This window comes from Nelumbo lutea, chromosome 4 (genome assembly GCF_056320005.1).
Source record: "Nelumbo lutea isolate HS-2025 chromosome 4, American lotus-T2T, whole genome shotgun sequence".
NCBI classification, from domain to species: domain Eukaryota; kingdom Viridiplantae; phylum Streptophyta; class Magnoliopsida; order Proteales; family Nelumbonaceae; genus Nelumbo; species Nelumbo lutea.
This window is the reverse complement of record NC_142687.1, coordinates 83,622,199-83,635,555: the sequence shown is the minus strand read 5'-3', so window position 1 is coordinate 83,635,555 and position 13,357 is coordinate 83,622,199. Positions and strand designations below refer to the sequence as shown.

General features: G+C 35.4%; 1 protein-coding gene across 3 annotated transcripts; it reads left to right on the top strand.

Moving 5' to 3' along the window:
- The first annotated feature begins 1,432 nt into the window (after window positions 1-1,432).
- LOC148861409 (Pectin lyase-like superfamily protein) lies at window positions 1,433-9,242 on the top strand. 3 transcript variants are annotated; one of them, XM_088941318.1, is made up of 7 exons: window positions 1,433-1,677; window positions 1,928-2,004; window positions 3,398-3,712; window positions 5,168-5,288; window positions 5,388-5,562; window positions 5,679-5,749; window positions 8,086-9,242. In XM_088941318.1, the coding sequence occupies exons 2-7, from the start codon at window positions 1,993-1,995 to the stop codon at window positions 8,766-8,768; spliced, it is 1,377 nt and encodes a 458-aa protein (XP_088797444.1). In that variant the 5' UTR covers window positions 1,433-1,677; window positions 1,928-1,992; the 3' UTR covers window positions 8,769-9,242. The 3 variants fall into 3 exon arrangements, with proteins under 3 accessions (XP_088797444.1, XP_088797445.1, XP_088797443.1); XM_088941319.1 differs by having other exon boundaries at window positions 1,602-1,653; XM_088941317.1 differs by lacking the exon at window positions 1,433-1,677 and having other exon boundaries at window positions 1,760-2,004.
- The last annotated feature ends 4,115 nt before the right edge of the window (window positions 9,243-13,357 follow it).

Below are 13,357 nucleotides of genomic sequence, written 5' to 3'. Positions count from 1 at the left end.
TCATCTCGCTCCCAAAAATCAAATAGAAAGAGATGAGCCACCCATCAACCCAAATTATCCGACTCACACGTTTAATTCACTATATGTAAATGGATATCATCCGATTCGACATACGATGCTATTTGCTCAAATTCAAAGATCTTTGAATCCGATTAAAAATTGGATGGAATTTGGATTACTCTTATTTGATTTGAAAAGATTTCGATCCAATACATATTATATATTTATAAATATAAATATATATAATACACATATATATTATTTATTTATTTATAAATATATTTTTTATATTATATTTTATAAAATTGGTATATTATTTATTTTTTATAAAAAATATATATCTGTATGATAAAAATAATTAAAAAATATTTGTTTTTTTGGTTTTTAATTTATTTAAATTAGTATATTTTATTTTTCTTTTAAATAATTTATTATTTTTTAAAGAAAACAAGTTGTATAGAATATAATTTGAAGATTCAACTTACTGATAAAATTCGAAATCAAATAAAATCTTATTAAATCTGATCGAATCTTCGGATCAGATCCGATATAAACAATATTGGATAGGATTTAAATATACTCTGATTCGAATTCGAATTCGAACGAACCAATCCGTTTGCATCCCAATAATTTACATTCATTATTGTGGGTAAATGAAACATTGAATCTCAATCACCGGCAACAAACAACGCCAAACAAATCATTCTCTGGCCTAACCCTAACACTCTACAGTCTATTCTATTCTCTACACTCTGCACACAGCAGTTGTGTTCGTTGTCCGTCCCAACAACACTTCCGTCATTCAATTTTCCACAATGGCAATCTTTGTTATTTTCGAATCGAATAAATAAATGAAGAAATACGGATACATCCAATGCAGAATTCTGAATTCCAATCTCTTTACTACCCGTATAAACCACATCCTGTCCCTGAATTTGATATCAATTCACGGTCAGGATGCATTTCCCCTGGGGCTATAAAATTTTGATCTGGGCTGATTGGTCATTTTCCCAGGAAGCGACCCCACCCGGTGACCGGTGACAGTGAGAGGCGGTCAATAGAAAAAATTAAAAGGAAAAGCAGCCTTCTCTTCCTGCCTTCGTTAGCGTTACCATTGCAGGTCAAACTTAGACACTTACATTGCTGTCAATAAGGATATTTTCGTCATTTCAAGTCCCCCACATCCACAGGCAGAAGGGAGAAGAGCCGAGAGCGGAGAGTTCTTTCCTTTTTTTTTTCTTTTCTTTTCTTTTATTTATGGTGGGGCCGGGTGGGGCATGAGTGACGGCAAAACGACTTCTGTTCTGCCAAGATGAGTGAAGCCAGCCTGGCATTGGGGACATGATTGGAGTGGATCCCACGCCCGTCCTGGCGACCACATGCGACTCGAAACCCCATGCACAATTGCTCACACAACACACACACAGAGCTTATATTTACAGATATATACTTTTTTTTTGTTTTTATAGTCTTTATTATTTTTATTTTATTTTTATTATCTATCTTACTGTCCAATCCATCCGTCGAAGTTGAACAATCGCGATTATCTGTCACTAATTATAATTAACAAATGCTTAGATAAAACCTACCACCTGCGAATGTGATGAAGCCGTTTTCATGCGTATTTATTGTCGGCGAAAAGGAACGTTTTAAGTAATAATCTACAGAGACGGGAGAGTAATTACTCATAATTATTGCTTTAATTATTCCCTTTGCACCTTCTAATTTTGATTTGCGTCATATATGCATGAAGTTTTGCCTTCTTTTATTTTTTCCTTTTTTTTCCCTTATTATTATTAGCAGAGCATTCAGTATTGGTCCTGTTATCATCCTTTTGTTTCCCTCAATTTTGTAAACCTCTTGCTTCATGTATATACACTGAGACTTGTTTCTTTCTTTCTTCTTCTTCTTCTTCTCTGAGTTGCAGAATCTGTTGCTATTATTGTTTCCTGCTGCCTTTTCTGGGTTGGTGTGTTCCAGGAGCAGAGGCTCATGAAGAGGCTAGTAAGTACGTTTTTTAGTTTCTTTTCGTAGATCTTTTGTTGTCTGATCACGAAATTTCAAAACTTGGGGTGACTCAGATTTTCGTTTCTTTTTTCATTTATTTTATTGTGGCTAGTGTATAATTTTCTATTGGAGTGACCTTTGAAGATGACAATGAGCTCCAAGGACTTTAAATCTTGCTTTTTTATTGTCTTTTTCTAAATCTACTTGAGATCATGTTTTTGAGTTTTCTTCGTGGATCTTCTGCAATTCAGAATTTATTGTGGTTTTCGTAGCGGTTATTGAGTTCTAAATCAAGATATGGGTTGAATGTACTTTTTTCGCTATCACGGGAATGCTTTTACAAAGTGGACATTGTAATAATGTATTCTTCAGCTTCCAGTTAGATGGAGTCTCAAGATGAGTGTTCTGGCTTTAATCGTGTTTGTCTGTGTTTTGTTTTTCTCCTCTTTTGTTCTTTGTGACTGTTCACTTGTTTCTCTTTCGTGCTGCTTTGTTTAGGAATCAGAGGTTTTTCAAGGTTTTGTTTTCATGTTCCTACATACTGGTAATCGAAATCTTACTTTTAGTGGGTTGTTTTGTCTGTGACATTGTTTTCCTATTTCTCCAATAATGAGAATGTATCATCAGTCTCCAAATTTTTAACTTTGGGTTACAGGTGTTGTCATGTCTCGTTCTTCTTAATCCTATTGCTTTCTTTTGTTTTTATTGCTTTTTAATTTTAAGTCACATGTCCTATTTCTGTTGGGATCAAAATTTCTGCTTTACCGAAGTAGGGACTAGGTAGTTGACTTTCCAATTCCAGATATGGTAACCAGGAAGTCTTGGCTTAAGTTGTTCCGTTTTATCAAGAAAAGATTGTTCCGGTGCTCAATTTCCTGGGGTTTCTCAATATTCATTCATTTTTTTTTAAAGCCTGACAAGGCCTCATTATTCGTTCTAATTGATTAAGTTTCTTCATGTCATCATCTATTGATTTCAATGTAGTCACTCTGGTGAAATTTTCTTATGAGTTTTGCTAATTTTTCTGAGCGGACATCTGCTTCTTGTTATCAGTTTAGTATCTGAAGTTACTGAACATAGAGTTTTATTCAAGGTTCCTATCCTCTAGATTTTTTGTCTGTCATATTCTCTTTCTATGAATTCATTTTTCTGTTTTGTGTTTCTAGAGCTTTGTAGAATTTATGGTTGTTAATCTTTGCTGATTATTGATAAAAAAAATTTTTGCTGGTTCATTCTTTTTCCTGGTTGGGCTTTTGTAACATTGAAGTATTTTTGCACTTTTTTATTTCATTATTTCTTCCACAATTTAGTGACCTACTCTTTTCCGTGGGCAATAAATTATCCTTGTCCTCTTTCCTTTTTCTGATCTATTCCTTGTCCTCTTTCTCAGGTGACACTTTTTTTGCTTATCTTTTTGAGCAATGGCATTGAAATTGATGGAAGTATTGAGGGGCAGTGCAGGTACAAGAGGGCTTTGGACTCCAGGCCTCATAGTGTATCTATATTGGAGTTTGGTGCAGTTGGGGATGGAAAGACACTGAACACAATTGCCTTTCAGAATGCCATCTTTTATCTCAAGTCTTTTGCTGACAAGGGGGGCGCTCAGCTCTATGTTCCTCCGGGTAGATGGCTTACTGGAAGCTTCAGTCTTACCAGCCACCTCACACTATTCTTGGAGAGAGGTGCCCTCGTTCTTGGATCCCAGGTATTTATGCATGTCTTGCTCGGCTTCCTTTACTTTCTTGGCTATTGTCCCCCTTGTTTGGGTAGTCATGAAATTAGATATAAATGTTAGAGGAAATTCCTCATTGTAGAAGATGGAAGAAGTTTTCTGTTTTGGGTGGGTAAACTGAGGTCATGGAAATTTCTCTGTATTTAGAATGTTAAGCAAATTGATTATAAATAATATGTTAGAAGACTGCTTGGAGGCGTATCAGATTATCAGGAAAAATAAAAGCCTTACATTGGATTATAGAATTTTAAAGGAAATTGGATAGTTTCTTTGGTCCTCTCCAATGTATCACTTTCATTCCAAAGCAGTCTTCTATCTTCATGTTCTTGAATCTTGGTGGCCATGACCCTGTCTTTGAAAAGACCCTTTGGTTTAGAATGCAGAATTTTCCTCACATTTGCAGAATATATTCCATTGATCAGGTACATGTAGTCAAATAGCATATAGCTTCACCATAAAATTAATTCTCCTTTTGTATTTTCTTATCAACTTCCAACAAGCATTAGTCCTGAGCTCTCTATAAATTCCAATGCATCATGGGAACTATGACAAGAGCCAAGAGCAATGTCCTGGATTCTAGATTGAGCACTGTTACCCACTTATCAACTTGTTTACCCACCATTTCTTTGAAGTAAATCTCCTACTCCTTTGCTTTTATATGTTCCTTTTATACCTTGATAATTCATAGTTAAATTGTTTATAGGAGAAAAACTATGCTGCTGGAAAGACATGATAGGGCTATGACCAATTAACCCAACCCACCCTCCTTGAATTTTGATGAATACCACCTGATTGGTAACCACTTTTATGATACTGGTTGATTGGTTATAAATTTTTTTGGTATCATAGACAAACCCTTGTTTATGATCCCAATTGGAAAATCAAACACCATCCTGGTGCAGCATATTTGTGTGGATTTAAGCAGATACTGAATTTGAGATATCAAAGGTTGCATCTAAGAACCCAGTTGCATTACCTTGCTAAGGAAAAAAATGGATTTCTTGTTAATCTGTCCTTTTTGTGTTCAAACAATCCAAGGTTATGCTATATTCATTTGGTGCAATAAGATGTTTTCATCATATGCAACAAGATGAATAATGGCCCCAGTTAGAAGTAGCTCAGATTGAAGACATTAGGAATTTGTGGGGACCAACTAAGAGGGCTAGTTTCAAGGTAGCATGATAACAGTTAAGGACTTTCAGCCCTATATAGTCTGAATTGGTATGGCAAGATGCATAGGTTTAGACTTCCCTGATGGTAATTGATGATGGTTACTAGCATTTGCTATTTGCTTCTTATGTACATTTCAGATGACTCTTGTCTTAAAGGGTGGGGGAGGTTGATATCTTTAGATATGATAATAGTATCTTAGGGACTGATTTATTGGGCATTTTCTGATTTATGGCCTTATATTTCTTGTTCTCACAGGATTCATCTCACTGGGATGTTGTAGATCCCTTACCATCATATGGTCGAGGGATTGAACTCCCAGGTGGAAGATATCGAAGCTTGATAACAGGATATAACTTGACAGATGTAGTGATAACAGGCAAATACTTTAAATTCCCAACCCATTGATTCTGGAATTTATTTGTGCATGCTTATTGGCTTCTATTGCATAACATTTTTTCTTTTCATAATTAATTAGGAGATAATGGAACAATCGATGGCCAGGGTTCCATTTGGTGGGAGTGGTTCAACTCTCATTCTTTGAATTACAGCCGTCCCCATCTTGTGGAATTTATAGGCTGCAATAATGTTGTAGTATCAAATATTACCTTCTTGAATTCCCCTGCCTGGAGCATCCATCCAGTCTATTGCAGGTATTTAGCAAACGCTTATTATGTGTTCATTATCATGCTATTTCTCAAATTTCTATTACTTATGAAAGAAGATGCTGGACATAAGGAGTATTTTTATTTATTTGGATACCATGCAGCAATGTGCAAGTTCAAAATATAACAGTCCATGCTCCACCAGAATCTCCATATACCAGTGGAATAGTCCCAGGTTTGTGATTATTTATCCACTTTCCCACTTTTTAATCAATTCTGAAAGAGTTTATTGTACCACAATGCTTTTATTTGCATTCTGGAAATGTTATTGTATCAGAATGCTCATGTATATATATTAGAAACTTTGTTTTTCCATGTGGAAAAACAACATAGTCAACTTAGAATATTGATCCAATAGGGAAGCCTGTGGTTTTGCCATGCCCCCATAATGAGATAATGGGGACTACTTGCATGTATGTGTGTGGGGGGGGGGTCGGTGGGAGTGCATATATATATATATATATATTGGGATCTCTTGTTTTTGCCATGTAGAAGGACCACATGGTTAACTTTGAATGTTTATCCAATAGGAAAGCATTGAAGCTTAGCCATGTCTGTTGTACCTTTATCCACTTAAATATATAATCCAGAAGCTTCTTGAATGATTGATAGTGAATCTTTTACCCTCTGAAATAATAAATGGGGTGAATGGTCCTGTTTGTGCCACTTAGAAATGACAAGTACTCACTATTGTTTTAAAAATTGCCACATAAGGAGATGATGAGGTAGCTAAAGTTTGGAGCCCTTTGAGCCACCATCTCAGCTCTTAGCGCAAGGTGGGGGCATCGAGCACCTTTAGAAATTCTTTAAGTGTAATTTTATCTTTGAACTAGGTCCTCTGGTGTCATTAAAAGTTCGAAAACATTATTGGAGAGCAACATTGTATTGTTATTTTCAATACAATTTTGCAACATTTTATTGTTTTTATCTCCTCCAACTTGTATTTTAGTTTACGCAAACACAACTTTGATGGTTCTACAGTACAGTTTCAGAAATTATAAAACCAGACAGGAAAGGCATGGATGGGAATAGTACTCTATCCATTATATTAGTAAATAATTTTAAAATACATCATCTAATCTGGACACCCTGAAAAGATGAATTTATAACAGTACTTTGACGTCATAGTCCCCTCCAAAATAAATAAATAAATATAGATACAGATTATAGAAGGGACTGAGATATCCTCATTCTATACAAATTAACCATGATGTCATTAGAAAAACATGATATCATGACAAGCATGTAGCCCCTTATTTTCATTCTACCAAACAAGTTATAGCTTCAAACAAGCTACTCTATCCATTATTTTAGTACATAAATTTAAAGTACATTATACATCCAATCTGTTTCTCCTGAGAAGATGAATTGTGAATAGTAGTGATATGAGGTCACAGTTCCCCTCCATGATAATAAAAAAATAAAAAATAAATAAAAATGGATACAGATTGTAGAATGGAATGAAATATTCTCAATCTATACAAGTTAATCATGATATTATGAGAAACATGTTAATGATACCTCCAGTTCTGTATAGCCCCTTATTTCCCATTCAAAAATAGTTGTAGCTTCAAACAAGACAAATACTTTATGATACATATATCAATTCTATACTCTAATCTATCTTTAGACCTATGTTACTCGGATATGGCTGCATACAAAATATAAAGTAAAAATTGAAGTATCTGACATGAAATGGCACCCTTGTAAGGTATCCAGGTATTATAACCTTAGACCCTTTCTACCAATCTCTTATCCTACATGCATCTTAATTCATCCAACCATTACCATTTCCCAGAGCCCAAACTTCAGCTTTTAAGGATTTGACCTCTGTGTACTTGTCAAAAGAAGATTTGACCTTTCTCTGCAAACCTTTTTTGAACCCCAAATATCCTCAGTGGAGGGGCATCCACAGTGATTTTTATTAATCGTGGAAGGGGGGATTTGAATACCTTACCCCCTCTGAAAAGCTATACAAAGGGATCACCAGCTCATAAAATATACACAAAAGTGTCTAGAGATCCTCTAAAAGACGCACTACCTGACTTTGAGAAAAGGGAGGACCGAGTACATCTTGATGCAAAATCTCTTTAGTAGATGCATGTAAGCCATCACATCAGAAGCATAGAACCCTTGACTCCCAAGGCTATCACAAGCCAGTTTGGCCACATTTGTGTACAAACTGTCAATTTATTATATTTGACAGAAAATCTCTTTTATTAGTTTGTCTTGGAAGTCATGAGCTGCTTGATGAACAAACATAGAACAACTTTACATAGCTTTTAAGCAAATGCTTTACCTACCACCAATTTTCTTAAATAAAGCTGACCTCATTGAATTTAGATTTAATTGATAACTGCACAAATATTATCAAATCCACCATTTCATGAAATGTGTCCGGATTTTTTCCAAGGGTATTTTTTTGATAGATTTTTTTTTCAAGTGTATTATATTATAAGTACTTAAAAATGTATACTAATAATATTCATGTTGCACAAATTGTATTTTCAGATTCTTCTGATAACATATGCATTGAGGACTGCAATATTAATGTTGGTTATGATGCCATAGCATTCAAGAGTGGTTGGGATGAGTACGGCATTGCTTTTGGTAGGCCTACAATGAATGTCCACATCAGGAAGGTCCAACTCCAAGCCTTTTCAGGTTCTGCACTTGCATTTGGCAGTGAGATGTCTGGTGGCATCTCCAACATTCTTGTGGAACACCTCAGCCTAAAGAACTCATTTACTGGTATCAATCTTAAGACTACCAAAGGTAGAGGTGGTTACATAAGAGACATTCTCATGTTGGACTTGGATATGAGAACAATCCACAGGGCAATTGGGGCCACAGGTCAATGGGGATCCCATCCAGACGACAATTTCGACCCTAATGCACTCCCCGTTGTTGATCGGATCACCTTGAGGAACTTTGTTGGTACAAATATCACCATTGCTGGAGAACTTTCTGGAATCCAAGAATCACCCTTTACATCTATCTGTCTTTCCAACGTCTCCTTCTCACTTACTTCTGATGACCCTTCCACTTCATGGTCATGTTCGAATGTTTCAGGATTCTCTGATTCAGTATTCCCTGAGCCGTGTCCCAGCCTCCATAACTCATATTTGAATTCTTCATCACCCTGCTTTTCTCTCCTATATTCTAGCAGTCAAATTGCAGCTGTTGTCCTGTGAGATACCTCTTTGTTACTGTTATTGTTTTCATCCCCTGTACAATTGAGAGAGAAGGTAAATGCTTCATACATATCCATCTTGAATTTGTCTAGATTCTTTTTTCAATAAAAAACTGCCAGATCTCAAACCTTCAAGCCTTCAGTTCTCATTTATGCTGTGAGCCTCTTCATGCACGGAAACTCTCAGGAACTGGGCATCAGCCCCAGTTGGCAGCTTATGTACAGTCTTATTTTCATCATCCATGTGTAAGGAAATTTTTGGTAGAATCGATATCATGGTATCCAAGTGAATGTGAGATTGGTAGCAATAGGATTTGCCTTTTTTTTATGTTTTTATCATTTTATCATTATATTGTAAATGTGTAGCAATATGGCTTGCTGGAGGACATTGGTTTTGGACATGGGACGGATGTGTCTACATGGAGTAATATGATTGGAATAAAGAGCTGTCTGTCATTGAAATTCAAAAGAGAAACAGATGAGTTAAGAGGAGCTTTGTCTTTTTTCTTTTCTCTTCTCTTTTTTATTAAGTAGGGGCAATGGAGGTCGCCAACCTAGGCCATGGGCCTTCCTGATCACCCATTCACCCTGTCCCGCCGTAAGCATGGAGCTTTGGTTTTTCTTGACTCAAAGCTTAGAATGTCTTCGTTGGTTGTCCTGCTTTCCTTTAGTAGGTTGATAGGTTCCCAATCGAGTTCATAGTGTGTTTTGTCCGGTTTACAGCTCTTATTTGTACGGTCTTATTATAATATGTTCGCTCTGGAATGATGTGACCAGCTCAAATTGGTTTTAATGTCAGTTTGTAAATGCTGATCGGTGATGTGGCCCCTAGGTAATGGTCGTTCAAATCTGTGAGATTCTTACTCTCTGCCTTCCAGAGGTACCATCAAGGCAACCATGTTCGTCCTTCATGGGGTGTGATTGTCTCATGGCTCATGGGGCCATCCATGGAGCTGGCTAGCATTAAATAAAACCTTCACTTTGACCCTTTACCCCCATTCGATTGCATGCAATTTTATTTGCTCTAATACCAAATCATAAATGCGCAAGAGTGCAAATGTCAAAAATGTTGATCCTGTTTCACTTTTGCTTTGGGTTTTTCTTATAATGCTCCAAGTTTTATTTTACTTGGGCTTAGTTTGGAAAGAATACAAATATAAATATGTAGAGTGCAAAACCTTGTATTTTGTATTATTTTGTATTATTTACATTTGTATTTATTCGTAATTGAGCCTTGGTCTTGGATGCAAACAAATAATACAATACAAGAAAAAAAGCTGAAACAATAATAAATCAGAATTTTCACTGTACCAGTGGTACTGAAATTGCACTACAAACAAAAGATTTTATTTTATTTTTTTCGAACTCCAATATTTAGACAGCTAAAACATTTATTTCTTTCATGAGGGATGGGTCCCTTTCTTCCCGAACCTCTCTCTATACAAGCAAAAAGTGAGAAAAAAAAGCATGTAGCTTCAATGTGACTACAAAAGATATGAAGAGCCAGATGGTACCAAATGTTATGGTCTCCCATAAATTAATGCTGTGTTTGGTTCATTGCAATTTTATTTGCATTAGTACAAATGTATAGCAGTGCAAATGAAAAAAATGCAAATTTTGGTTTAATTTTGTTTTGAATTTTACATTATTCTGTTTTATGTCTTATTTTACTTTAATTTTAATGCAACCAAACAAAATAAGGTAAAATTTGAAACAAAAATAAATAAAAACTTGCAGTTAAATCATTTGCACTACCATAGTTTTGCATCAGTGCAAATAAATTTGCACTGCAACCAAACACAGCCTATGGTCTATTCTGCTTGCCTAATTTCATTAGTGCCATGTCAGCAATGCCAAGTTTAGGGCCAGGCCAAGCCTGGGTGATTAAATTGTTGATTTTGCACCCCCTAAGATCTGTGAGCGTCTAATGTGATTAGAAAGCAAATATCCTTTTCCATTATTCGATCATAACAAGAGCCCGATGTTCATTGATTGGATTGTTTGCGATTTATGCATATTTCTGATAAAGGCGAAAAGGATAAGCGGAAGCCCGTCATCTTCACCTTCCTCCCTGTGGTTGTGGTCCTTGGTGGCTTGTCCTTGAATGACTTCTGCTTTGTAGGCCACCTGGGAGGTTGGGGGGTTCACATTCTTGGTAGGTACACTAGGACATGAGCTTCAGCCACTGTCGCTTGTTTTGCTTGTTCGGTTTCAGTTAGCCTAGAAGAAAAACCGGTGTTAACCTAATCGATTAGTATGTTTAATATAGATATATGGTATTTGGATTCAATTTTTATATATGTATGCATGTATGTATGTAAAACAAATTTTTAGAATCCATAACTTTGCACTCATTTATTAGATTTATTGGGGTGATCTTTATATTAATTTTGGGTAACTTTTTGACATTTATGTGTTCTAAGCAAGGTTCAAAGTATTGACACGTGCGATCGATACATATCATTTCGGGAGCTCCCTGATATGTCTCTACAGGGAGTGCATTGGGTTCTAACCGGTTCAGGGGGTGAAGGAGCCTTAAACCGCCCCCCTGAACTGCTTTTAAAAAAATAAAAAAAAAGTAAAAAAAAGGTACCGATATGGCCCAATACTCCCCTGCCGGTGTATTGGGCGTATCGATATTTTGAACCTTGGTTCTAAGGACTTTTAGCACCTTATCCTGTTATTTTTTGGAAAAGGAAAAAAAACCTTTTTAGCCTTAAATCCCAATTTTTAGCAATTTTTATAAATAAAAAATTATAAATCAAAATAAAAATATAAATTAAACATAAAAGATATTACATGTAAAATGTAATTTATACATTACATTTTTTTTAAAACACTAATTTATATTATCTATATTTATAATATATATAGATATAAAAAGCCAAAATACCAAACTGGCCAACCGATTAACCCGAATGATTCGATTCAGTTTTGGTTTGACATTTTTCAGAAACCAAAAGTACAGGTTCAGTTTCAAATATGTGCCCATGGTTCGCAGCACTACCTGTTTCCTTTTGTTTACTGTGGCGCAGATTCTCAGCACTATCGTTTCGATGGACCATCCAGGTATTCAAATTCATGTATGGACTATTTTTTAGTGGGTTCGACTATGATATAGAAAAGATATAATATCTGAAAAACTTCTAATCAATCAACTGGAATCATAAATGGGGTAGCCAATTAGGTGTTATTTATCAAAATTCATGGGTGGATTTTGATTCATTAAAACTCTTCCCATACCATATCTTTTCTACATTACAACCATGAACCAATGTGCTTTTATTTGAAGGATTCAATCAATAGACAAATACGCAACAACTCACCAAAACAACTCCTCGTCCCAATTCATGAAGACTTTCTCCAGGCTCCATCTCTGCTCATCGGGCAAGTAGTTAGTATAGGATGATTAACAGGATTATGCGTGTCAGACATGGATAGACATTGCCTTCAGAGTCTCTAACCTGTTTCCAGTAAAGCCTATTCTATCCATCTGCAGACTCTCTTGAGAGGCACTGAATTTTGAAGAAATCAAGTTTTTCCCACTCACCAATGTAATCACAGTCAAGGTTTTAAGTATTGACCCGTATTGGCTAATACATATTGTTCCGGGAGCTCTCCGATACACCCTTACAGAGAGTGTATCAGAGTTCTGATCAGTTCAGGGGGTAGATGAGCCTTAAAGTGGCCCCCTAAACCGGTTTTGAAAAAAATAATAAAAAAATGAAAAAAAAGTATCGATACGCCCCTACCTGCGTATTGGACGTATCGATATTTTGAACCTTGCTTGGCTAGGTTTGTCCTAATACTTCTTCTCAACCTTTCATGTGGTGTTCCATCCAAAAAAAAATTGGTAAGTATCCAAATCATAGGGTTACTTGGCTGGGTTCGTTTGCTTGATGTCCTAACCAACATTCAATCCCTAGTTGTTGGGCTTGCACCCTACTTTTCTGTTCACCCCAATTTTGTCTAGAAAAAACGTTGAAGCCTTCAAAATCTATTATTATTAAATTCATATACTAGATCATAGCTATCCATTAAGAGACAGAAAAATTATGTTCATAATTTGAGTAGAGAGATAGAGAGAATTTTGAAAATAAATAAAGAAAATTTGTGAGGCAATCCTGGTTGAAGAAATTATTATAGGTGGTATTTAAAGTATTATTAGGCCCAAAGGGTAGCTTTTATTCAAATTATAATGGAATTTGGTCCAATGTGATCTAATTTATATGGGGTGAGCAAGAAAAACCAAAATCGAAATGAAATTTTGGTTAATTGAATAAATCGGTTTGGTTTCAGTTAATCAATATAGAAAACTGGCGGTTAATCGAACTGACCACTATACATATATTTCTATATATTGTTATGTATGATATCTATATATATATATATATAGTTTTGTATTATATATTTGTATATTTTTTATAATATATATTATAAATATAAAAAATAAAAAAATCAACGGTTAACCGATCCGATCAACTGATTAACCGATGGGCTTTGGTTCAATTTCGATTACTAATTTTCCAAAAATAGGTAATACAGGTTTGATTTCAAAAATAGGCCCACGGTTCGATTAACCAAATTGTG

What these genes read in the sequence shown, in the direction of transcription:
- LOC148861409 (XM_088941318.1), top strand. An exon ending in GACAGATGTAGTGATAACAG is followed by an intron (nt 5,289 to 5,387) that starts GCAAATACTTTA and finishes ATAATTAATTAG; the next exon opens with GAGATAATGGAACAATCGAT. An exon ending in ATCCATCCAGTCTATTGCAG is followed by an intron (nt 5,563 to 5,678) that starts GTATTTAGCAAA and finishes GATACCATGCAG; the next exon opens with CAATGTGCAAGTTCAAAATA.